Source organism: Neophocaena asiaeorientalis, unplaced genomic scaffold (assembly GCF_003031525.2).
Source record: "Neophocaena asiaeorientalis asiaeorientalis breed wild unplaced genomic scaffold, Neophocaena_asiaeorientalis_V1.1 scaffold85, whole genome shotgun sequence".
NCBI lineage: Eukaryota > Metazoa > Chordata > Mammalia > Artiodactyla > Phocoenidae > Neophocaena > Neophocaena asiaeorientalis.
The window spans coordinates 5,843,619-5,870,153 of record NW_020174301.1 but is presented as its reverse complement, the minus strand read 5'-3'; the positions used below and the strand labels follow the sequence as shown (position 1 = coordinate 5,870,153).

Genomic DNA, 26,535 nt, shown 5'->3' with positions numbered 1-26,535 from the left:
CTTACATATGAAAAGCCTAAATCTAATACTCCATATTAACAAAAAGAAGGGGAAAAACTCACATGATTATTTCCATATCCATATGAATTTTAGTACCTCAAGGGACCCCAAGTAGCCCAAAAAATCTTGAAAAAGAGCAAAGATGGAGGACCCACACTTCTTGATTTCAAAATTTACTACAAAGCTACAGTAATCAAGACAGTGTGACACTGGCATAAAAATGGACAAAAGACTTAAACAGACATTTCTACAAAGAAGATATATGAATGGCAAATAAGCATGTGAAAAAGTGCTTATCAGCACTAATAGTTAAAGAAATGTACATCAAAACCACAATGAGATACCAAGTTGCACCCTCTGGGATGGCTACAATCAAAAAATAAAAAAAAAAAAAGAAAGGAAAAAGAAAAGGAAAAAAGAAAATTACAAGTGTTGGTGAGAATATGGAAAAACTGCAATCCTTGTGCACTGCTGGTGAGAATGCAAACGGCACAACTGCTATGGAAAACAGTATGGAGGTTCTTAAAAGAAAATTAAAAATAGAATTACCATATGACCTAGGAATTTCTCTTCTGGGAATATATCCAAAAGAATTGAAAGCAAAACCTTGAATACGTATTTGTGCACTCATGTTCATAGAAGCATTACTTACAATAGCTAAAACATGGAAGCAACTCAAGTGCCCATAAACAGATGAATAGATAAACAAAATGTGGTATACACATACAATGGAATATTACTCAGTCTTAAAAGAAAAGAAATCCTGACATATATCACAACATGGTTGAGCTTTGAGAACATCATGCTAAGTGAAATAAGCCAGTCACAAAAGTACAAAAATTATATGACATCACTTATATAAGATACCTAGAGTAGTAAAGATCATGCAGACAGAAAGCAGAATGGTGGTTGTCAGTGGCTGGGGAAGAGGAGATAGGGAGTTACTGTTTAATGTGTATAGAGTTGCAGTTTTGCAAGATAAAAAGAGTTCTGGAGATGGATAGTATAAATAGCTGCACAGTAATGTAAGTGTACTTAACATCACTGAATTGTTCACTTAAAAATGGTTAGGATGGCAAATTTTATATTATATGTATTTTACCACAATAAAAAAATTGAAGGGAAAACCACAAAAATTCATAAGAAAAATTGAAAATTCTAACTTGTTTGTACTAAAAAACATAATATTAAGGTGGAAAAATATTAAGGCAATCCACCACTGTATTCACACTGAGGTCACACTTCCTGAGAGCTGTTCTCAGTCAATGACTGAGCATGGCAGTGATAGTAAGGAAGGCCTAATCCTGAGAGATGCATAACTCCTCTGTTAGGATACAGAGCTTGGCTCGAGGACTCACCATTGGTCTTGTCAAACTTTCAGGCTCTTTCATTCAACTTTCCTTTCTTCCTGCTCTACTTCACGAAGGTCAGATTGACACCGTGGTCTAAAAGATCCCTCATCTTCTCCCTTGCTCTTTCCCTCACAGGAGTTCCCCCTAATGCGTTTACTGCATGGCTAATGCCATTTTGGTCTACTTCTCTGATGACTTGTGGTCTGAGCAATCAGGAGGTAAAATGGGGATTTGTAACTGGTTCACTCACTATTTGGCAGGCTAAAGAGAAACCATCCATGTTGCTCGATGAGACACAGACAGTCCCTGGAAGAAGGCTTCAATTGCTAAAAATTTCACCAGTGGTGACCTGGGGAAAATGCTTTCAAAAGAGAGTGGAGTTGGCTGACTACTGCTATGTTTGTATTGACCCTACAGAGGGATAATGAGAGACTGAAGGCCACTAATAAACATTACAGGCTAAATATACGAGCTAGAGAGTCTCTTTTATAGCTTTAAATCAGGCCCTTACCTCTTGACAGTGGAAGAGCCAGTATGAATGAGCAGCAGACTGATGATCTAATTGTTAGAACTGCAGAGCTCCAGAGATGACAGATTGCTCAGCCAAAGCAGTCCTCTTATGCAAAGACAACGGCCACTGTTGGAAAACTGGAGCTCTTGAAATATGGGATAGGAATATCTAGAATGGACTATCTAGATAGATGTTTTGAGGATGTTGGTTCTACAACTCTCGTTTCTAGTAATAGACAATAGGGTCACCCCCCTAAAGGCTGCCACCACCTCCTCTCCTGATTGCTAGACTAATAACTGAATTTAATGACAGAATAATGCATCTTGGCCTGAAAAGAAAGGGAAAAGATTATATACTTGAACAAGCTGCAAGAATTGGCTAACATGTACTGGCAGCACCCAGGAGATCATGTCAGGAATTGGATTTTGGTGGTATCTGATCAAGGGGGGATGGAATGTAAGCCTGGATAAACAAGAATTCATGAATTTTGGTGCATAGTCTCAGGACCAGGTGATATAATACCCTATGGAGGACTCCAGGGGATGGGGCAAAACTTGATGAGGAAGTGATTCTTATAAGCCTGGAAAAAGCACTGGCCAAGGCAAAGTGAAATGGAAATGCCTGAGTTGCCCTAGAAGATGAAAGAGAAAAGAATAAAAAAGCTGACAGGAGGAAATGTACCGGAATGGATGTATTATGTAAGGCCGGTAGATTACTTTCTATGGGACGTACCAGTCACCAAGGCCATGAGAAATTTGCTGGTGAAAGGGGCACCAGCTTCACTAAGAAGTTCACTGGTGGCTTTCTTCCGCAGACCAGAGCTGACAACAGGAGAGACAGTGACAAAGGGAGGTGTTAAGTGATGGGGCCCCAAAGTAAAAAAGATCAAGGGTCAGTGCCTAACTGACAGAATCCAGAGTCTACAATGAGGATAAAGTTCAACAAGACTGGAGGAGCAGACAAGGGTGTTGGCCCACAACGAGCTGTGGGATGATTAATAATGGATGGTATCTATCTCGAGAGGCAAAATAGATGGGCAGCCAACAACGGTGCTATTTAACATTTACTTTTGTTGTAAGTAGGAATGGAGGAACAAAGGCTGAGGGTTGTTGCCAAGAGAAAATCATGATCCTCTGCTCAGCTCCCAGATGAGTTAATTTACAAATCCAGAACCCACTGAATAGGTGGCTGAGTCCATAGAAGAAAAGACACTTTGAAACATCTTGGAAAGTGTATAAAATGGTCCCCAAAGGGACCTGTGTATGATTCCTTTACAAAGAGCCCTGTGTATATTTGGGTATATACACGGGTATGTACACAGTGCAAGAGGAGTAAGTAGATATTTTGATTACTATAAGACACAGGGTTAGAGATCACAGAGATACCCAAGGACTAAAATACCATCATGAACCCTTGTTAGACTTGGGGTATCTCCAGGGTCCAGGTAAGAAATTCTGGCTAAATTCTGTACCATAGTGGGCCAACTGTGTCTATGCAACCACCCAGTGATAATTTCCCTACTTCTCAAGTGTATAATTAGAATTTATGTACAAGGTGATTAGAGTAACCCCTACATTTCATCCCTGGCCTGTGGGGTAAGATCTATCATAGTGGGAAAGATCAAGTGGCAACCTCTGAAAATACCTGCCATCTGGTCAAGATGGTAAATCAAAAACATTATGTAATTCCAGTGGGACAGTGAAAATTAGAACCACCATTAAAAATCTAAATGGTATAGGGGCAGTGGTCCCTGATATATCTCCATTTAATTTACCAGGCTTATTCTTTTTTTTTTGCGGTACGTGGACCTCTCACTGTTGTGGCCTCTCCCCTTGCGGAGCACAGGCTCCGGACGTGCAGGCTTAGCGGTCATGGCCCACGGGCACAGCCACTCCACGGCATGTGGGATCCTCCCGGACCAGGGCACGAACCTGTGTCCCCTGCATCGGCAGGCGGACTCCCAACCACTGAGCCACCAGGGAAGCCCCAGGCTTATTCTTTTAAAATTCAGATTCACACAGACTTACTTTTCCATTTTACATACCAGAAACAAGTATTTATTTTTAAAATAATTCCTTTCAGTTTTCTAATCATTCACTATATTATAGTACACACTCTAACAACAACATCCTTTAATTCTAGATATGAAAAGACTGAGATTTAAAGATGCGAGGTGACCTACTTAAGATGGCACAGAAAGCTAAGATCAGAGCCAGGCTATGCCTATAAGTGATCTTCCTAGTACTGACTCAATTATGTTTACCACCAGAACTATGCCCAATATAAAAGTAAAAAACTGACACAAAGTTTATGAACTGGCCTCCATCAAACCATGGCTAAACTGAAAGGCTGACACATTCACCTATGCTATTTCAATAACTCAGAAACAACAATAGCAGTAATAGTGGCCTGATTGAAGGATGTCCATAAATGCTGACCTGCCTAAAACTCTCCTTTAAAATTTAACAGTGGCTTTATTTAAAAAAATAATAAACTTAAAAGTATTTGTGCATTTTCTTTTCTTAACAAGGAGACAATTAGAAAACTGTCTAATTTACATTTTAATACTGAGAAAAATTTAAATGATAAAAAACCCATTAAATATACTTTATCTCACATGATGCTTAGAATATTTTATATTACTTTGTCCATGATGACAACATAATAAATAGGATCATCTCTAAGACATGGTACACATTAACACTACCTTTCTTTTACTTAATAAAAGAGTTATTGAACTTAAACATGCACACAAATTCAAAAGCTTAAAATAAAACCCTAAACATTTAAATAATTTACATATATATTCAGCTTTGTGAATTTTTACACAAAAGTAACCTTTTTACCATATTAACATCCACATTATTCTGTCAAAAACTTTTATTTTTATGCATTAAATAAGGCTCATTCAATTACAACTTCTAATACTTTTCCAAAAACATTGTAACCTAATTAATAGGCTTAATATCCCTTAATATTCAGAAGTACGAAACCAGAGAACGTTAAATATATTTAAGATGTTTCCTCGGAACTTCCCTGGTGGCGCAGTGGTTAAGAATCTGCCTGCCAATGCAGGGAACACGGGTTCGAGCCCTGGTCCAAGAGGATTCCACATGCCGCAGAGCAACTAAGCCCATGCACCACAACTACTGAGCCTGCGCTCTAGAGCCCGCGAGCCACAACTACTGAGCCCACGTGCCACAACTACTGAAGCCCGCGCACCTAGAGCCTGTGCTCCACAACAAGAGAAGCCACCGCAATGAGCAGCCCTCACACCACAGCGAAGAGTAGTCCCTGCCTGCTGCAACTAAAGAGAAAGCCCATGCGCAGCAACGAAGACCCAACACAGCCAAAAAAATTAATTAATTTTAAAAAAAGTTGTTTCCTCAAATTTCATTTTTAAGGGACAAATTTAAAGTATGAATAGTCTTTGCACATGTTAGTGATAAATATGATTTAGCGTTAAATTCTGGAAATTAATACTTTTTAAGGGACAAAGACAAACATGATTGTTTTCAGAGCAAAGTGACCAACATGGCAAGGATTTTGACAACAAGAAGTGAATAAACGAACAGAGAATGTGTAAATTGGAGAAAAGAGTTTAGAAAACTAGAGGGCTGCAAATGGAGATGAGAGAGATTAGACTTGCTATGTATGGGCCCATATGGGTAAATGAGAAGAGCTATTACAGGGAGGCAGATTTCATCTCAATTATAAAGAACAATTAGTTATCTGAAGATAGAAAATGGTATCTCAAGAGATGGTGTGTTTCCTGTCATTAAAGGTATTCAGGCATAAGTTAGATCAGGGGTTGGGCAAATTATGTCCACAGGCAGAATTCAGCCTAGCAGCTGTTTTTATAATAAAGGTTTATTGGAACATAGCCACTCCGATTTGTTTCCATACTGGCTGAGGCTGCTTTAGCACCACAACAGCAGAGTTGTTTAGATGCAACAGAGACCTTATAGCCCACAAATCTTGAAATATTTACTAACTGGCTCTTTACAGAAAATGTTTGCTAACTTCTGTGGATAAGGTATTAGGATTGTATGGTGTCGTTATAAGATAACCAATAATGGTTACTTTGGTGTTGAGGAAAGTGCTTGGCATATCATCTGTGTCAAGGATTTGGTTTAACAGGTTCTTTGCTGTTCAACGCAGCCCAGACAACTTGGTGAGTGAAGGTCAAAATTACATGCACTGTTTGTAAAGTTGTGTGCTGTGATGTGGGGCTATGCCTGCCAGAAGGAGGCACAATTGTCTAATTTACACAAAGGCACCTAGTGGACCAGTATAAGCGGTACACCTCATAATCATGTTAACAAAAATAACATTCTTTCTAATCCAGGTGATCTCAGGTGCCGTCACACAGATATTCTACCACTAAAACGCAGCTGCTTCTCCTCGCCCAGCGTTTCTTTATTTACATCCCATGGAAATGAAAATAGATGTTGTACGAAGAGAGCTTTTAGGTTTTGAGAAATGCTACAAACTCCGCCCTCTCTTTTAGAAAGATACACTGCAAATTAACATATTAAAAACTGTGAGAAAAAAAAAACAACTCTGAGAAGTAATGTCAGTTAAAAACAAACCAAAAAAGCCCTATTTAACTTCAGTATACACAGCATTTTCCAAATGTATTTAATTATGTAACACTTTTTAATGAACCTACTGTTAATATCTCAAATAACTAATATTCCAGGAAACTATGCTATATCCTAAGTCATATTTAGTACTTTCAGATTATAAGCTCTCTGAGGGCAGAAAATACATACTTCTCATGCCCTACAGATTTCATCACATTGCTAAGCACATATAATAATTACCTAAGAAATCCAAGAAATAATTGAATTGATATGGATTTCAATGCTAGGAGATGGACCTAATCAGTACAGTGAATGCACTGTTAACTTTATTAATTAAAACAGGCTTTAATTACTTATATGACAGGGGAACACAGGGTTATCATCCTCTTTCCACTGAATCAACTAGCTATTAAATAGTACTACAGCAAAATAAACTTGCAAAAGTATATGTCAAGTATGTTTCTTCTGCTCTGTGGTATATATTTAAGTACATAAAACTATTCAAGACACACTGTATCATATTTAAGGTTAAAGAACTGATAAATTACCTAACAGATTGATAGAACATACATCAGAACATAGGTTTAACAAATTCAAAGTCAGTAAAAGCAAATTACCTGAAGAAGGTGACAAAAAACTGCACAAGATCCATGATTGTATTGTGTTGTGAGAATGCAATCTGAAAAATCAAAATAAAAGAAAGTTTGAAACTTACTGAATCTATGCTCTTCTTCAAAGTGGTGATGTTTCATGGCATTTGTAAATACAATATTTTTAAATCATCAAGAAATTTGGATCATCATATTATAAATCATATGTGCTGGAATCAAAATTTCATTGAGAACACCTAATATAACCAACTGCTGATGACCTTTACACAGGCTATAACATTAAATGGTTTAAGAAAACTATTATATATGGAATCTTAAAAAAATGGTACTGATGAACCTAGTGGCAGGGCAGGAATAAAGACGCAGACGTAGAGAACAGACTTGAGGACACAGGTGGCGGGGGCGGGGAGGGAAGCTGGGATGAAGTGAGAGAGTAGCACTGACATGTATACACTACCAAATGTAAAGTGGATGGCTAGTGGGAAGCTGCTGCATAGCACAGGGAGATCAACTCCATGCTCTGGATGACCTAGAGGGGTGGGATAAGGAGGGTGGGAGGGAGGCTCAAAAGGGAGGGGATACGGGGATATATGTATACATATAGCTGATTCACTTCGTTGTACAGCAGAAACTAACACAACATTGTAAAGCAATTATGCTCCAATAAAGATGTGAAAAAAAAGAAAACTATTATAAAATTACTTCAGTAATGCATGCTAAGACTTTCATGTGAAATCCTATGACATATTAAACGTGCCTAACTAAAACATGCAAATGAGTTTCTTCATCTAATAATTATCACATTTTTCTATCAATACAATTGATAATTGCTTGTGTGCCGAAAAACTTAATTTCAACTGTATTAAGGAAACTGAGGGAAATAGTTTTTCTTGTATATTCTTGTCTAGGGAAGCTGCATACAACTATTTTGTTATAAACCCCTGCAAGAATAAAATACATCACCGCAGTTTATATTTTCATGTTAATGAATTTTGAGAGGAGAAATAAATCAATAAGCTAAAATTGTTCTCCACTTTTGTTAACATTATAGAGATCAAACTGTAACACGTTTCTTGAGGAAGTATTATATAGTGTACTAGTCAATAATGTAGCATCTGAATAGAGAATATCTATTTAGATACAGAAATAGAGAAAATCCAACTTTTTCACTTGCTAGATGTAAATATTTTAGAAAACTATTTAACCTATTTTTGTCCCATATGTGAATGGCAATAATAAGAGCATCTACCTCATGTGTTAGAGAAAAGACTAACTCAATTAATAGAAATAAAATTATTGCCATAATATCTGGTATATAGTATAATACAGTAAATATTATACTTTTACATCATGTATAAAGGAGCTGGTCAACATAAGTGAATTTTCCCAGATAGCTGAAGCTAAACAATTAAGTTCTTGAAATCTTCTCCTTTAATAATCTTTTATGAAAAATTTTCAAAAACATGTAATACACTTTCCACTTCCAGTGAAAATGGACTAACAAGGATGAGATTTTTCTCTTTTCTTACAGAACTAGAAAACTGTACAAAATGTATGGAAAAACCATATTCAGACATTAGACAAAACACAGAGGAGGATATAATTCATGAGTGAAGGAAAAGAAAGGAAATGAGTCTCACAATTGTCCCAGCTTTCAGGGCAAGGAATTGAAATGGCATTCTAAAATAAGAAATATTGTTTCTTATATAAAATAAAGAATTACAGCCAGTCGAGAAAATGGTTAAATTTTTGGTATATACATGAAAGCTTAAATATAATAACATTCATTTCCAAAAAGCTTCTAAGCATTTGAATAATTACAGAGCATTTATACAGACAATGAGGAAAGACAATTGCTGTAGGAGATTGATTCTAGGTGAAAATGTTTTAAAAGATTTAAGAAAAAACATCTTTTAAAATGGAAAAGATACAGATGAGTTTTCTCTCCAGGTACTGTCCATGAGAGTATATTAGAAACAGAGCTTATCAAACAATATTGTCAACAGTAACTTAAATCCATGGAAAGATGATTCTGAACACAGCAATTGAGAACTGGATAATCTTCAAAAGGATAATTATTTTGAAATCATAGTCAATGAAATTGGTTTAAGATAAATTGGAATAGGAAGGTAAACTTAGACCGTGTTGAGAAATAGCTAAATGAAAAAGAAGAAAAAGGACTTCAATAAAGGCTTGAATAAATTAGCAAATGTATGGAAAAGAGAAAAGAAAAAAAAATAATACATATAACATAAAATAAAAAAATTAAGGAATAAGATAAAGTATATAGAAGCAATTGCACTAAATGTGAACAGTCTGAATCCTCACCAAACGAGAGAGATTTCCATAGCACATTAAAAAGCATAATTTAGCTTTATGTTTTTTATAGAAAGCACATCTATAGCAGTGACACACTTATATCCAAAATATAAAGGATTGTGAAAAAAAAATTGGCTCTTAGAAACAACAACAATGAAGGCATGAAGGATAATATCAATAGCAAAGTGAAATTCAAAATCAAAATCTGGTCAAATAAAATGTACAAGGCACAAAAAATGAATAAAAATTATAAACTTATATGCACCAAAAACACAGGCCAAATAAGTGAAAACACAATATCTGGACTTATAAGGAGAATTAGATGACATAATTACAGAATAAATTTTAATATGTATATCTCTTTAATAACCTATCTGATAAAGCACACAAAAATTAATTTATTCAGTCATTCAAATCATGAAGAAATATTCAAAGAAATATTGCTTAAGCAAGCTCTGTTCTAGGAGCTGGTGACAACCTTGTAAATAGGACAAAGTCCCTGGTCTCTTGGAGTTTGCATCCCAATAGCAGGAGGCAAAAAATAACCAGGTAGACTCATAAGTGGATTATCATAATTTTCGACAATGGTAAGTGTTCTGAAGAAAAACAAAGTGATGTGATGCAGTGGAAGGATATGTAGCTAGTTGAGATTAGGCAGTTAGGGGCAGCCTCACTGAAGACATGATATATGAGCTGGACACACAAATAATAAGAATGGTAAAGCCACACAAAGATCTGTCAGTAGAGGATTCCAGGCTTAGGGAATAGTACACTTAGGCTAGAGCTGTTTGAGAAACTGAAGTCACAAGAGCTGGAGTACTGTGAGCTAGGGGCAGAGAAGTTAAAAATAAGTTCAGAGTGACAAGCGGGGGTTAATTCACCTAGGTCCTTGGCATGATCAAAAGTTTGGGACATATTATAAGGCCTGAGCCATGAAATGACATGATCTAACTCTCAAGAAAAAGATCATTCTGGCTGCTGGGTGGGAAAGAGATGATAGAGGAAAGCAGGGACATTCGATTTTCCTAGTTATGACATGATAGTAGCTTGCAGAAGAGTAGTAGCCATGGAGGCAAAACCAAGTTGATGGGCACATAATTTAGAGTGAAAGGTGAGAAGGCTTGGTGAAGATTGGATATGACTCACTTAAAACTTCTAAGAGGATGTTCAGGGCCACCGCATTATTAGAGCTAACAACAACAACAAAAAAGTGAACAATTAAGTAGGAGGAAACCAGGAGAGTATTGTGTCAAGGATGCCAAGGGAAAGGAATCTTGCAAGAGGAAAGTAGTGGCTGGTTTTGTCGGTTGAGTAAGATGAGGATGGGACTATGACCATTACATTTGACAACATCAACTTCATGGGTAACAAACAAATGCACTTTCAGTGAAGGGGTGGGAATGTTAATCTAAACAGAGAACATAAGACGAGTATGTAATGTGAGGCAGTACAGACAGCAACTACAGACTAAACTTCCAGAAAGGTCTGTTAAAAACAGAGCAGAAAGAATCAGGAGCAAATAAAACAGGAAAACAAATCTTTTGTTAAATCCACAGAGCATGTAGAAAAGTAGACAAGTGTACATTATGAGAGAAACCACTTAAAAATTCCAAATGGTAGTGACTTTATGTACTATATTATCAGATTAAAATCAAAATTAAAACTATAATTTTGGATATAATCAAAACAAGTTAACTATTTGGAAATTAAGAAATATAATCTGTGAGGCCGAGTTCTAGGTGGACAGTGCCAGTGGTAGCATAGTATCTTAATATCCCTGAGTTTCCACATTAAAAAAAAAGCTCAGTATCTATCTATCTATCTACCTACCTACCTACCTATCTATGGCAGGTAAACTGCAGAAAGAAAATATAGAAAACAATTTCAACAAAGTTAAATGAAAAAGTATCCTCCTCTTGAATGCCTACCTACCTACCTACCTATCTATGGCAGGTAAACTGCAGAAAGAAAATACATAGAAAACAATTTCAACAAAGTTAAATGAAAAATTATCCTCCTCTTGAATGCTGAAACATGAGCAGGTACGGATAAACCACAACACCAGACACATATGGTACCAGGGTCTGTGAGGGAGTAAGAAGAGGGAATCAACAGGAAAATCCAAAAGGCATTCATTGGAACCAGGCAGGCCCACTGAATACAGAAGGTAAAAATGTAAGTGGTTTTGCCTAGTGCAAGAGCATATGAGTGCAAAGGGTCCTTGAGAAGTTCCAAAAGGAGCTAGAACAGCTTGGGCCACATGAATTTTCAAAAGCAACCAGTCAAATCTCTATTCCAGGACAGGCTCCATATTGAGGAAAAACTGTTGGAAGTGAAATCAAAATTGAGCAGAGCGAGAAAATGGAAACAAAGGAAAAAAGTTCCAACTGGGGAGAGGAACAGAGCCAAGACATCTTTAAAAAACAAGTGATACATTTTGGGGGGAGGAAAAAATACATCTATATTCAAATATGGGTCTTGCCACTAATTTCTTTGCATACTGTCAATGCAAATCATTATCATCACTCTGATTCTTTAACCTATAAAGGGTTTTGCATCCTTTTAAGATAAGTTATGCATAAACAGTGGGAACAGCCAACAGTGTTAAAGTCAATTTAGACTGGCAAAGTACATGATTCAAGCTGGTACTGCAGAATTTTATTATGGTTTGCTTGCCCTTTCTGGGTCCATATAGCTAAGTAACTTGGAAAAAAAAAATCATGTTTTGAGGCAAGTAAGCAAAACATAGACCCAAATGAAAGTATCTACAATGTCTTGCATTTTTCCCAAAGAATAACTGAGTAAATAAAGCAGTCAAGTGAAGGATCTACAAGTTACAATCATGAACGAAAGCACTAAAACATTCTGAAACTTTAATTGTATTATCTATATGTAACTAACCTGTTAATATAATTGTACTCAAGAGTAAATGTAGATGGCACAAGCAGTCTCTATACTTAGCATACCATCTGGGCTCTGGGGACTCAAGCTAAACAGGATTTGATATTGGTTGTTCAAATGGAAAGTCAGCATTACAATGTGTTGTGCAAATCTTTTTAAATGTTTCTCTACCTGAGACTTTCTATAGGAAGTTCCACAGGAGATAGCCTATGGAAGATACTGTGTCAGACAGTCCGTCGTCAGGCACAGGCATAAAAATGGAAGGCAGATACAAGGAGATTTGGTCGCATTGGTGAACAAGACCAAGCAAACACTAACTCAAGCAGATTCTCTCTCAATATTCTCTCTCTGGAGTGTCAAGGTATTCATCCATCAAATATTTCACTGAATATCGATTATATTCCGGGCACCATGTCAGGTTCTTGGATATATCAGTGAAAAAAAGATTCTTAGTGGTTGTGGCAAGGTAGACAGAAACGGTAATAACAATTATAAATTATATAGTGTTTTAGAACTTGGTAATTCTAATGAAAAAAACCATTAAAAGTATCCTATTTTCTATATTAACATATGTGGGACGAGAAATCACTCCTTGGTAACTAAAAACATGCAGAAGTACTGAGAAAAGACAGGAGAAAAAAGCAGGGGTAGCAGAAAGAAATGATACTAGCATTAGTTGCAAATGTATCTGACTATTTTCTCAGCATTTCTCTGTCTAGGAAGAGCATCCAGCAACTCCAGGCCCCTTCCAATGAAACTGAAAGACCTACAGAGACAGGAGTAAGTATAGACAAAGGGAGAGCATTCTAAGTGATACTGGGCAACTGGTCTTCATGTGGCTGGCTCATTATCATCTAGAGCTCACCTCAAATATCATACTTCTCTAAGACACTTATATAAAGTAGCTGCCCTCTCCCTTATTCTATACTCTTGTGTAAACCTACTTCTTTTATATTTCAGTCTGAAATTATCTGATTTATTGGTTGATCATTAGTTAAAATATCTTTCCCCACTAAAATGTAAACTCCTTGAGAATAGTAGCCTTGTTCATAATGTCCATGGCACTATTCCAGTACCTAGAACAGTATTTGGTACACAGTACATAGTAAGCATTTAATAAAAATTTGCTGAATAACAATAGCAAAATTCAGCACGAGAGTATTCTTAGGGCTTCATATATCCTTATGAAGAGCCGTGAAAGGAAGGAGGTACAGATGTTATTCTGAGAAACATTAAAAATTTATTTATTTGAATTTCTTTTATAAATCAATAATCACAGACTATAAGTACCTTCTAATTTCAGATCATAAAATACTACTTTCCCCTAATAAAATTTACATACGTTGTAGAGTTCAGATGTTATGAAAAATATGCATTTCTGTATAAAATGTTTTTATTTGTTTATAATCACAGAAAAAATTTTATAATATCTACCATTTATAATTTTACCTACAATGTAAATAATTTGAAATCAAGGTATCAGAAATGGTTTCTTAATGTGTATTTTTACCTCAATTTCTTAATTTCAATGATAAACATTTTTAACTATGTTGGCTTCTTGGAATTTCTTTCAGAAGGTGACTTAGTTTAGACTACAATCTTCCTGTCTAAAACAGAAGGTATTACCTGAAACATTATTTTTTAACCAATGGAGGAAAAAAATGAGATTGCTTAAAAAGAGTGATCACTTGATCATTTAGCTAATTTTATTTAGGAAACAGTGAGACAAATCGATAACAAGAAAAACAACACTATATTCATAGTTTCCCTGAGAGTGTATCTCTAGAGGACATGGGACATTTCTGACTCTAAAATCTCTAATTGTCTAATTAGAAAGATTTCTATTGGCTGGTGCTATGGCTATAAGATGACTCTTTACATCCCCGTGAAAAATATGAAAATTTACTTAAGTCGAATTTAAAGTTAGTTTTAAAACTTCAGCCAGAAAAATACACTTTTGAAATTCTCTTTTCTTTAATGATTTTATTCAAGTTATCCAATATCATTTAAAGAAAATTAATCAAAATCAGGAAACCAATTAAAGCTTCATAATATCCTCATTTTCTCCATGTTTTTAAAATGCCCCAAATAACCGATAAACTGGCATGCTAAAAATCAGAGTGAGCCAAAACTATAGCAACAGTGATATTTTGTCCATTTGGGCTTAAACGCAAATTCATATTGAAAACACATCCAAAATCTAAAACCTGATTTAAAGATGTGCTATATTTTTCATTAACATAATGACCAACATTTTGAATTTATGATTTGATGAAAAAGTTGTGTTAAGTGTGCTTGGAATAGAGAAGTAGATTAATAGCTTGATATTTACCATAAAATGTCAGATTTTGTAAGAGAGAAAAAAATATTCTTACTATGAAGGACAAATTGGTGTGTTTGTGCAAAATGTCAGATTGCCATAAACTCTGATATAACACTGAGATATAAAAAAGTGAAAATATGAAGGGATATGCTAAAATGATCAAATTCATCTAAAAAACTGAAAGTAAAAGAGAGGTTCTTCAAACCACTATTTGGATTATAGTCCTTCAAAATGATGACATAAAAGCAGAGTTAAGTAATGGAAGTTAGTCATCTAGTCACATCTCAAAGACAACTGGGCTATGTTTCAGGCAAGCAATTCAAAATCGTATTAGGTCTTTATCTATTCATTTTTAAAATTAAAGCAGACTGGGGCTTAAATTAACTATTACTGAATAAGATCAACTATGATAATCTATTCAAGGTAAACATAAATTTCCTATAGATAATTAATATACTGCTTATTGATAATATAATTTGTGTCATTCCTGATAAATATTTTTTTAAAATACAGTTAAATGGAAAATGGATGGTTTTTAAAAGACAATAAAACCTAAGAGGAACAAATATACTGGCCAATTCTGCATAAATACTACACAAATTACTCTGATTATGAATCCTTGAATATTGTCTATAAAAATTTAATGGGTCTAATTCTTTTTAGAGCAAATAAATGCCTTAATGAAGGCACTCATCACTTTCCTCCTGGTTTAATGCAAAAACTTAACTGGTCTCCCTGTCTTCAACCTCATAACTTTCTGGTCACTCTTTACCCAGCTGACAAAATGCTCTTTTTTAAAACTGAAGGAGTTTCCCATAATTCCCCTCATCAAAATTCTTCATTTCCCCGCTTAAATTTCCTCAGTGTTTTTCCACCACTTTTAGCTTGGCCTCCAACTTCCTTGACATAGCACTAATGATCTTCAAAATTTGGCCCTTGCTTCTCTATGCAGAGCATTGACACTGCAGTCTGATCTCACTCCATACATTATCAACCTCTGTGCCTTGTTGGGCATAAACTGCTCCCTCCTGCCCTAACCCCTTCTTCTCTGGGGTAACTTCTATCAAAATGATTCATTTCCTGGCAGTTCTAGATCCTGTTTTTTGGCCCTCAATTGTATGTCTGTTGCCCCTACCATACACTTTTACCACAGTACTACTGAAAAGAGCTAACATTTATTAAAGTGCTTACTATTGCCCAGGCGCTGTGCTAAGTGCTTTTCATACACTAATTTATTTAATCCTCAGAATAACCCCATAAAATAGGTAATGTCATTATATTCATCTTATAGATGAGGAATGAAAGGTTTATAGATTACCCAGGCAACAAGCAGTGGAGCTAACATGGAAATCAATGCATTCTGAATCTAGTTCTTAAGTTCTACACTTTTGTACCACCAATTAATCACAGTACCCTGTGATAATTAGCATAGCCATCTTCTCTTTCCATTTGATTTCAAGATATTTGAAGTCAGGCATTACAATGTTCAGCTATACATTCCTAGCAACTAGCAAAGAACCTAGCATTTTTACTTCTATGTGATTAGTGGATGAATTGCAGTAACTACTGGAGATGTATATCTTAATGTTCTAAATAGAAAGTCTTAAAACAGTTTCATTTTACTAAAGGTCAAGCTGCACAGGAAAACAATTACTTTTACATCAAGATTATGTCAGTTAAAATACACAGAGCTTTCAATCTACATGTCCAGAGAGTACATTTTCTTTAAGTTAAAGGATATTATTTTTTCAAAAACAGTATTGTTATGTGTTAAAAAATGAAACCAAACCTTTAAAATGAAAAGACAAAACTTTGCATTTGTAATGCTACCTGTTCTTAATTATAGTATTAGCATACTTATGAGGTTTCTTGAAGAGTTTCAGGTTTTAATTCAAGATATAAAACTGCAAGAGCAATGGCTAATATAGAAGTCTATATGCAATTTATGCTTGTAACACCACTTTCTATAAATTACAGTTTTCTTCACAACCTAGCTCTTCCTTTATAATTTAAGTGACCAAAAGGGAGCTTCCTTTTACAGAGTGATGTTCACTAGACCACCTACATCATTCAGTCCTACCTCTAAAACTTCAGAAACCAGGTTTATGTCTAAAACCTCAAAGTAGCAAGTGTAGCCAATGGTCTTAGTAAGGCATGTGGTACTATTCAAATGTCAATTTTTCATACATATGTACTACTACTAAATAAATAATAAAACCATCTGCATTCAAAAAGGCATTAATATAATAGTTGTTAAGGAAACAACTAAAACGATAAAATTTCAAACAAAATATTTTCTATACACATCTGATTTTGGATACTTTGAAGGTTAATTCTCTGTTCTCTTCTCTCCATTAAACCTAGACTATACTAATGGACCAGAATGCAGTGAGTAAGGTGCTTTCCAGAAGAAAGTGCTTTTAAAGATGATTTAGTAGGTCCCCACAATTGCTCTGATGTTTCTGCTTCTATATGGATAATTTCCAGTTTTAAAATACATGAAAAACAATAGCAACATAGAACTTAGGTTTCATTATAATAAAACATAAAATTTTAAAACTCAAATTGAGGGGTCATGACTTTGCAATAAAAAAAAGCATGAAGTAATCATATGGTTATTTGATGTAGAAGAAAATAGAGTTGAAAATTATGGGATGTTAGATAACATAATCACAGGAGTTTTTCTGGTAAGTTTTAGAAATCCTTTCAACTCTGGTCTTCAGCAGGCCCTTTACCCCACAGGGCACTAGGCAGAAAAAAATAATGGGCAAAGGAGATTTAAAAAAATTAAATAGGTCAACTCTATCCATATTATATTTTAATATTATATAATCTTTAAGTATTATTTTCTTAATCATTGGTAAGTATAATATTTACGTTTAATCCATAAATTCAATATCCTTGAATGGACAAATTCACTGAAATGCACAAAATACCATAGCTCTCTTAAGAAAAAAAATAGACAACCTAAATACTACTATAACTATTAAACGAATTAGATTTCTTGTTTAAAACCTTCAAACAACACAACAAAAACAACAAAACAAATCAACTGTTATAAACTATATATAATCAACTATAGGCCCAGATGGCTTCACTGGAAAATTCTACATTTATAAGTAAGAAATAATATCAATTCTACGTATCCTCTTTTAGAAAATAGAAAAGGAGATAACACTTTTATTAACATTTATTTTATGAGATCAGCACTACTCTGATAACAAAACTAGACAAAGATATAATAAGAAAAAGACATCTAAAGAGAAATATCTTTCACTAATATAGAAGCAAAAATCCTCAATAAATATTAGCAAATTGAACTCAGCAATGTATAAAAAGGATAATAAATCAAGACTAAGTATAGTTTATCTCAGAAATGCAAACCTGGTTCAACATGCAAAATTAATCCTCGTAATTTACCAAGTTTAAAGACTGAAACTGAACTACCAAAGGATCATCCCAACAGATGCAGAAAAAGTATTTGAAAAAATTCAACACTAATACTTGATTTAAAAAAAAAAAACAACCCTCAGTAGAACAGATTGCTTTAAAAGTGATCACTTGATCATTTAGCTAATTTTATTTAGAAAACAGTGAGACAAATCGATAACAACAAAAACAACACTATATTCATAGTTTCCCTGAGAGTGTATCTCTAGAGGAGCTTCTCTATACAAAGGAGCTTCTCTAACTAAAGAGCTTCTTGATAAACCTTTAGCTAACATAATACTTAATAAAAGATGAAATATTTTCCCTTTAAGATTGGAAACAAGGCAAGGATGTCTGCTTTCACCACTTCTCCTCAACACCACAATGAAGCTCTTTTCCAGTGCAATAAAGCAAGAAAAAGATCTGGAAAGAATTGGAAAGAAGAAATAAAACTATGTCTATTTGTCGACAGAATGATTGTTAATCCCCAAAACTAATATAAATATTAAATGAATTTAGCAAGTTTGCAGAATACATATTAAAGTTACAAAAATCTATTGCATTTCCCCAACGTACAATGGTTTGACTTACGATTTTTCAACTTTACAATGGCATGAAAGCAATACGCATTCAGTAGAAACTGTACTTCAAATACTGAATTTCAATCTTTTCCCAGGCTAGGGATAAATGGCACGATACTCTCTCGTGATGCTGGGCAGCGGCAGTGAGCCGCAACTCCCAGTCAGCTGCTCGATCACAAGGGTAAACAACCACAAACTTACAAACATTTTGTACCCATACAACCATTTTGTTTTTCACTTTCAGAACAGTTTCAAAAAATTACATGAGATATTCAACACTTTATTATAAAATAGGCTTCATGTTAGATGATTTTGCCCAACTGTAGGCTAATATAAGTGTTCTGAGCACATTTAAGGTAGGCTAGGCTAAGCTATGATGGTCAGCAGGTTAGGTATATCAAATACAAATTTTTACTTATGATATTTTCAGCTTACAATGGGTTTATTGGGACATAACCCCATCATAAGTCAAAGAAGATCTGTACTAACAATGAACAACTAGAAATAGGAATAAAAAATTATGCAATTATATAGTATTAAAAAACTATAAAATTGCTTAGGTATAAGTCTGATAAAATATATACAAAACACCACAGAATATTACAAAACCCTAATGAAAGAAATCAAATTAGACCTGAATAATAAAGCGATGTACAGTGGTCATGAATTATAAGACTCAACAGGATTATAATGTCAATTCTCCCCAAACTGATACATAAATGCAATGCAATCACAATCAAAATCCCAGAAGGATTTCTTGCAGGATTTTTTTTAAAAAGGAGATTCTAGAATTTATATGTGAAGACAAAGGCACCAGAATAGCCAAAACAATTTTTGAAGAGAAAAACAAAGTTGGAAGACTCGCACTGATTTAAGATTACAAAAAAAGATTTAGGGATCAAGGCAGTGTGAACCGATGAACAAACAGACACATAGATGAATGGAGCAGAATAGAGAACCTAGAAATATGTGTACAAAACAGAATCAATTGATTGTGACAAAGGTTCAATGGTAATTCAATGAAGGAAGGATACACTGTTTAATAAATGGCACTGGAACTATTAGACATCCAAATGCAAAACGTAAACATCAGCTCATACCTTTAAACTTATAAAAAGTTAACTCAAAATGAACCATAGGCCTAAAGTAAAACTTAAAGTTATAAAACCTATAGAAGAAATCAAAGGAGAAAATCCTCATTATCTCGGTTAGACAAGGATTTCTTAAATACAACATCAAAAACATGTCCATTTGCGAAAAAAAACTATTGTATTTGGCTAAAATTACAAACATCTGTTCTTTGAAAGACTGTTAGGAAAATGAAAAAACAAGACATAGTGTGGGAGAAAATGTTTGCAACACACGTCTGAGAAAAAAACTTGTAAGGAAAATATATAAAGACTTCTCAAAACTCAATAAAAACCAAATTAAGAAATGGGTGAATGTTTGAACAGACAGTTCACTAAAGAAAATATATGGATAAGCACACGAAAAAATGGTTAACATCATTAGTCTTTAGGGAAAGTCAAATTAAAAGCAACAAATTACCACTCATATCTCTTATAATAGCTAAAATCAAAACAACAACAAAATTGACAATATCAAGTACTATTGGCAATGAGAGAAACTAGAACTCTAATACATTACTAATGGAAATGCAAAACTGTACAACCATTTTGGTAAATAGTCTGGCAGTTTCTTACAAAGGTAAACATACACTTACTGCAGGACCTAGCTGTCTCACACATAGATATTCCACGAGATAACTGAGAACACATACACAAAAACCTGTAGGTTAACATCTACAGTGGATTTATTAACAATTGCCCCAAACTGTAAACAGCCCAAAAATCCATCAACTGGTGACTGGATAAACAAATCCATTCCATAGAATACTACTAAATAACACAAAGGAATAAAATGTTTATACAAGGGTAATTTCCAGCTAAATATACACTCTATAATTACAGAAAGGCAAATCTATAGTGATAGAAAGCAGATCATTTTTTTCCTAGGACCTGGGGTCAAGGAGGAATGACTAATAGCAAAGGATGCAAAGAACTTTTTGGTTGATGAAATGATTTTACATCTTGATTGTAGTGGAGGTTACATAATTGTGTGTAATTGCCAAAATTCATAAAACTGTGCACTCAAAATGGATAAATTTGATTTGTGTAAATTACATATGTTTTGATTTGTGTAAATTACATTTTAATAAAGGTAAAATTTTTTAAAATACTGCTGAAACAAAACTGCAAGTCTATATACTATATGGGACAAATTTCATGACATTTTGGAAAAGTCAGAATGTCAAGAGGTTAGCTGAACTACTCCATGGTACTGCTGCCTCAGCATCCATTTTGTGTAGGTCATGCAGCCTATCAGGGTCTTAAACTGAAATTAGCCCCCCGTGCAAGTGCATGCCCAAGATAGCAGCCCATAGAGTCACAGGTAAATTTAAGTTCCTGACATGACTGTGCCAGTGACCATGGTAAAGTCCTCCTCTACCTCCCAGGGCTTTCCCCTTCTGTGACCCCTAGATAAGACCCTTGAGAAGCTTGACAAAATCCCAGTGTTTCTGGTTTGAATTGACCACTCCAGCCTTAGCCTGGTAACCCCAAAGTGCTCTACACATGAACCCTAATAAAGGCATGAGCCCCAAGTCCTATTGCTTCCTCTGCCTGTACCCTGCCTTGACCTTCCTGTATGGCCCCTGGAGGCATGCCATATACCTCCCCTAGGACTTTTTAGTAATAAACTTTTCCATTTCAATTTCCGTATGGTCCTTTGTTGAACTAGAGCCACCATCCAACTTCCCAGAGCTCTACTTAACAAATGTTAATTAAATAGAGTAACAACGCAAAATTACAAGAAAAGAAAACAGATCAGTGGCTGCCAAAATTGGTAGTGAGGAGAAGGGCTGACTACAAATGTACCCTATAAGGGATATTTGGGGAGGGATGTAAGTTTTCTATAATATGATTGCAGTAGTGGTTATACATCTGTATGTGTCAAAACCTAAAGAAATGAACAATAAACTGATAAGCAAATTTTTAAAGTGAATAAAAAGTTTACAAAGCCATCTTAGATAAATGCAATGGCTAATTTTATATCAAATTATTGATTATAACAATAAGTGTAAATAGCATTAATTCATCTTTTTAAGAAAGACATTTTAAATTGTTTCATAAAGCAAGACCAGACTAAATGCTGCAAAAAAGAAAAACCTAAAATAAAGTGATTCAATAAAGCTAAAAATAAAGAGATAAAGAAAAGATTATCAGACACATGAAAACAATAAAGAAAGCAAAGACAGAGATCCTGATATTAGACAAATTGTAAGTCAAGCCAAAAAGCACTAAACTTGAAAAGAAGAGCACTTTTTAATGCTAAATGCCAAAATTCACAGCAAAAATATAATACTAATATTTGAAAATATACTACTACCACCACCACCGATGGACCAAATAACACAGAAAACATTGTGTGGAGCAAAACTACAAGAGAGGAGAGGCAACAGAAACACACTAATTAAAAGAGACTTTAATACAACAACAATATAGCACACTATACTATTTAATCTGATTAAAATATAATAAAACTTGAAACTAAAAAATAAATACTCAAAACAAAAGGTCCCTTCCACATGGAATTTTTTTTTAATTTCTAGTAATCAAATCCGAGGTAGAAGAGGAAAGGCAAACCAAAATTATATGATTTCTCAAAAATAATGAAAAGAAAAACACTACATAAAGGGATCTATGAGACATATTTAAAGCAGTAATCAGAAGTATAGTCATAGCACAAACACTTTAACTAATAAAAATGAAAAAATTAAAATAAATGAAATAAATCCCCAGCTCTAAAATGTATAAAATGAGCTATAAAGTAAACTAAAGCAAGCTAAGGAAATAATAAAGAATATTAAATGTAAAAGTAAACATTAATGATGCAAGAAGAGAAGACTAAGAGGTCTAATTAAATCAAAATCTTATTTTTGAAGACATAACAAAATAGGAAAACCACTAGGTAAATTGATCAAGAAAACAAGGAAAAAAACAAAAATATACTAAAAGAGAAATGAGAACAGGGAAATCACCATTGAAGGAGAAGAAACTAAGAGACTAGAGACTACTTTTCAGACTTCTATGCAAAAATTTAATAATCCCTTTAAAAATATAGAGCATAAACAGAACCGATTCCATGGAAGAAACAGAGTAAGTCCCCCCAAATAATTTAGCAAATAAAATATAAATGCACAAAAAGAATATTTATTGCTACAATTTTTTTAAAAGCTTCAAATTTCCAACTATACACAGTGAAACCGTATGATCTGATGAAAAATTATTTAATTTTAAAAATAATAACAAAGATTACATAGAAACAAAATTGCTCCCTTTTATATAAAAACATGGCAGTCTATAACATCAAATTATATTATGATGGCAAATATATAAAAATATCTATGAGGTTATATGGATATTTAATGACAATGCATTAAAAATTTTAAGAGTTTAGATTTCAAAGGAAAATTAATGAATTTTTAAAATTACTACTATAAAGTGGGAGAATTTCTTTACTTAGATTTTTTTTATTTATAAAAAGATTGAAAATGTTCTTTATAACTCATTTTCTTAGAAAAATATTTTACACTTAAGCTATCTTACCTAATTCAATTTTATTGCTTATAAAGAATAGCATTGGTAGTAAGATTTTATATAAGGAGTCAACAAACTTCTGTATAGAACCAGATAGTAAATATTTTCAGCTTTGTGAGCAATATGGTCTCATTTTTACTACTCATCTCTGACATTATAGTGTAAACTTGATATGTACTCCTTCTCTGAATCTCTAGAACATCTGTACCTATCATAACCAATCTTATTTTGTAGCTGTCATAAAAACTTACCATTTCTCTCTATAAGAATACGTGTCTTACCGCAGATGTAGAGAATGGACTTGAGGGCACGGGGAGGGGGAAGGGTAAACTGGGACGAAGTGAGAGAGTGGCATGGACTTATATATACTACCAAATGTAAAATACACAGCTAGTGGGAAGCAGCCGCATAGCACAGGGAGATCAGCTCGGTGCTTTGTGACCACCTAGAGGGGTGGGATAGGGAGGGTGGGAGGGAGGGAGACACAAGAGGGAGGAGATATGGGGATATATGTATATGTATAGCTGATTCACTTTGTTATAAAGCAGAAACTAACACACCATTGTAAAGCAATTATATTCCAATAAAGACGTTAAAAAAAAAAGAATACGTGTCTTAAATATTTTATATATTCTTCACATTTATATTTTCTGATAAGCAGAATTAATATATTAGTTGAGTAAATGATCAAATTGATTAACAATTTTCAATACTATTTCTTGAACTTGTGCTAACAGGTTTAATGAAAAGAGTCTTAAAAGGAAAAAGTATTTGAAAATATATATGACAAATTCCTCAAGCCTACAACAATTTGGAAAATAGTAATAACAGCAGATAATAATTATTATTATTATTATGTGCCCTTTGATTTAATTTGGGAAAAAATTATACAAGGAAATCTTTCCAGCACATGTATATTATAACCCTTACTTTTCAAACCATACACATAAGATAAAACTTCCTGTTTACTTCAATACCTGTTTCTCTAGTAGCTTAGCATCTTATTTTGTGCTCAAATGACTCATCTTCTATGTTCAAAATACTAACACACTTGTGATAAAAATTTACAAACATCACCATTAGGATTCCATTCTTTCTCTATTTTGTTCTGTATAACTTAACCATTATTAGTAAGAGGATATCACCTAGACTATGGAAATTAGATTTGCAAATTGAAGAATGATTCCCTAGCATCATTGTCATTAAAAAAAATCAAATCTGAATTATGACATCAGTTTGCAGATTGACTTAATAGTGTATTACCAAATCCCACTTACTCAGAAACAGGTAATTTAGATTCAATCTAATTTAATTTAATTTAAACAGTGATGTATAAATGTTGATGAGCAGCACTATTGTAGGAGAATATAAAGTACTAACATTCAATGCACTCTTTCTGTTTTTCAAGTTATTAGCATTGCAGTTATAGTAATAATTTTTTTTCTTTTCTTATTGCCAAGATTCAATTGCATGGCATTACAAGTCATAAAGAATGTGTTACCAAAATAAAATCTCACTCTGGAAATTGATGCAAATCAACTCAACAGCATGATTCCTAACATTACAAAACCAAAAAATTTTTCCTGTTTAATTACTACATTATTCGCATATTTATCACAGAACACTGCTATGTGTCTTACAGTCACAATTAACAAGTTTTAAGGATGTCTGAATGCTAAAGTGGTTGGCAATCTAAAATACACTATAAAAAGCAATGAGGAAAATTTGTTTAAAATTAGAATGATTTACTTTTTTTAAAATTTATTTATTTAATTTTGGCTGCGTTGGGTCTTCGTTGCTGCCCGCGGGCTCTCCCCAGCTGCCGTAAGCAGGGGCCACTCCTCATGCGGTGCGTAGGACCCTCATCACAGCGCCCCCTCTGCCCACCCCTCTCACTGTGGAGCACAGGCTCCAGGCACGTGGGCCTCAGCAGTTGTGGCACGTGGGCTCAGCAGTTGTGGCTCGAGGGCTCCAGAGCGCAGGCTCAGCAGTTGTGTCGCACGGGCCCAGTTGCTCTGCGGCACACAGGCTCCTCCTGGACCAGGGCCCAAACCCATGTCCCCTGCATTGGCAGGTGGACTCCCAACCACTGCACCACCAGGGAAGCCCTAGATTGATTTACTTTAAATGGAAACAGCCTTCTTAAATATATAAATTGATCAAACAATATGTTAAAATGGCAGAGGCCCAATGGCCAAAAGAGTCTGATTAATGGTGTACAAATAGCCACCTACTTAAAAATGTCCTACTCTGGTAGACATATTATGTATTTGACAGAAAAAAATAATCATTATCTTGATTTCTAGAATTCTACGGTAAGAATAAGATTTATGATACTATAAGAATTAAGCCTTTACAATACATATAACTCAATAACAGAGTAAAAAGAATGGTATAATACTTAAAAAAAATAAAATCCTTAACAAAGATGTTTATTCCTCAAACATCTTCATGAATATTAAAAAAAAAAAACAAAAACAAATCATGGAGCCAGTGTATTTTGGCAGCAGTAATGCTTTTAGAATGTCGTAATCTGCCTTTTAACTTAGCAATTATCACAATCTCTACCCATGTGCAGTCTTTATTACACAAGGGCGGTTGGTCATGTAATTCACACTAAAACATTCTATTGAATGATAAAAAAATAATAATAATAAATTTTAAAATGTAATTAATATTAAAAAAAAAAACAAAAACAAATCATGGAGCCAGTGTATTTTGGCAGCAGTAATGCTTTTAGAATGTCGTAATCTGCCTTTTAACTTAGCAATTATCACAATCTCTACCTATGTGCAGTCTTTATTACACAAGGGCAGTTGGTCATGTAATTCACACTAAAACATTCTATTGAATAATAAAAAAATAATAATAATAAATTTTAAAATGTAATGGGGGGTTTCCCTGTTGGCACAGTGGATAAGAATCCACCTGCCAATGCAGGGGACATGGGTTTGATCCCTAGTCTGGTAAGATCCCATATTCCGCGGAGCAACTAAGCCCGTGCACCACAACTACTGAGCCTGCACTCTAGACCCTGCAAGCCACAACTACTGAAGCCTGCGTGCCTAGAGCCTGTGCTCCGCAACAGGAGAAGCCATGACAATGAGAAGCCTGCGCACAGCTACGAAGAACCAACACAGCCCAAAATTTAAAATTAATTAATTAATTAAAAAATTAATGGGATTACTGAGGAAAGGGACAAAAGACAGGTAAAAAACAAAAACATATTTGATAATACAACTTGTAATAAAATATACATTACTG

The 26,535-nt window shown here is 34.4% G+C and overlaps 1 protein-coding gene across 1 annotated transcript in view; it reads right to left on the bottom strand.

Moving 5' to 3' along the window:
• Positions 1-26,535, bottom strand: part of ATRNL1 (attractin like 1) — a 675,777-nt gene that overhangs the window by 390,664 nt on the left and 258,578 nt on the right. Inside the window, exon 25 of the mRNA XM_024756087.1 lies at positions 7,067-7,128. Within this exon, the coding sequence (XP_024611855.1) occupies positions 7,067-7,128 (62 nt within the window). The remainder of the gene's footprint in view (positions 1-7,066; positions 7,129-26,535) is intronic.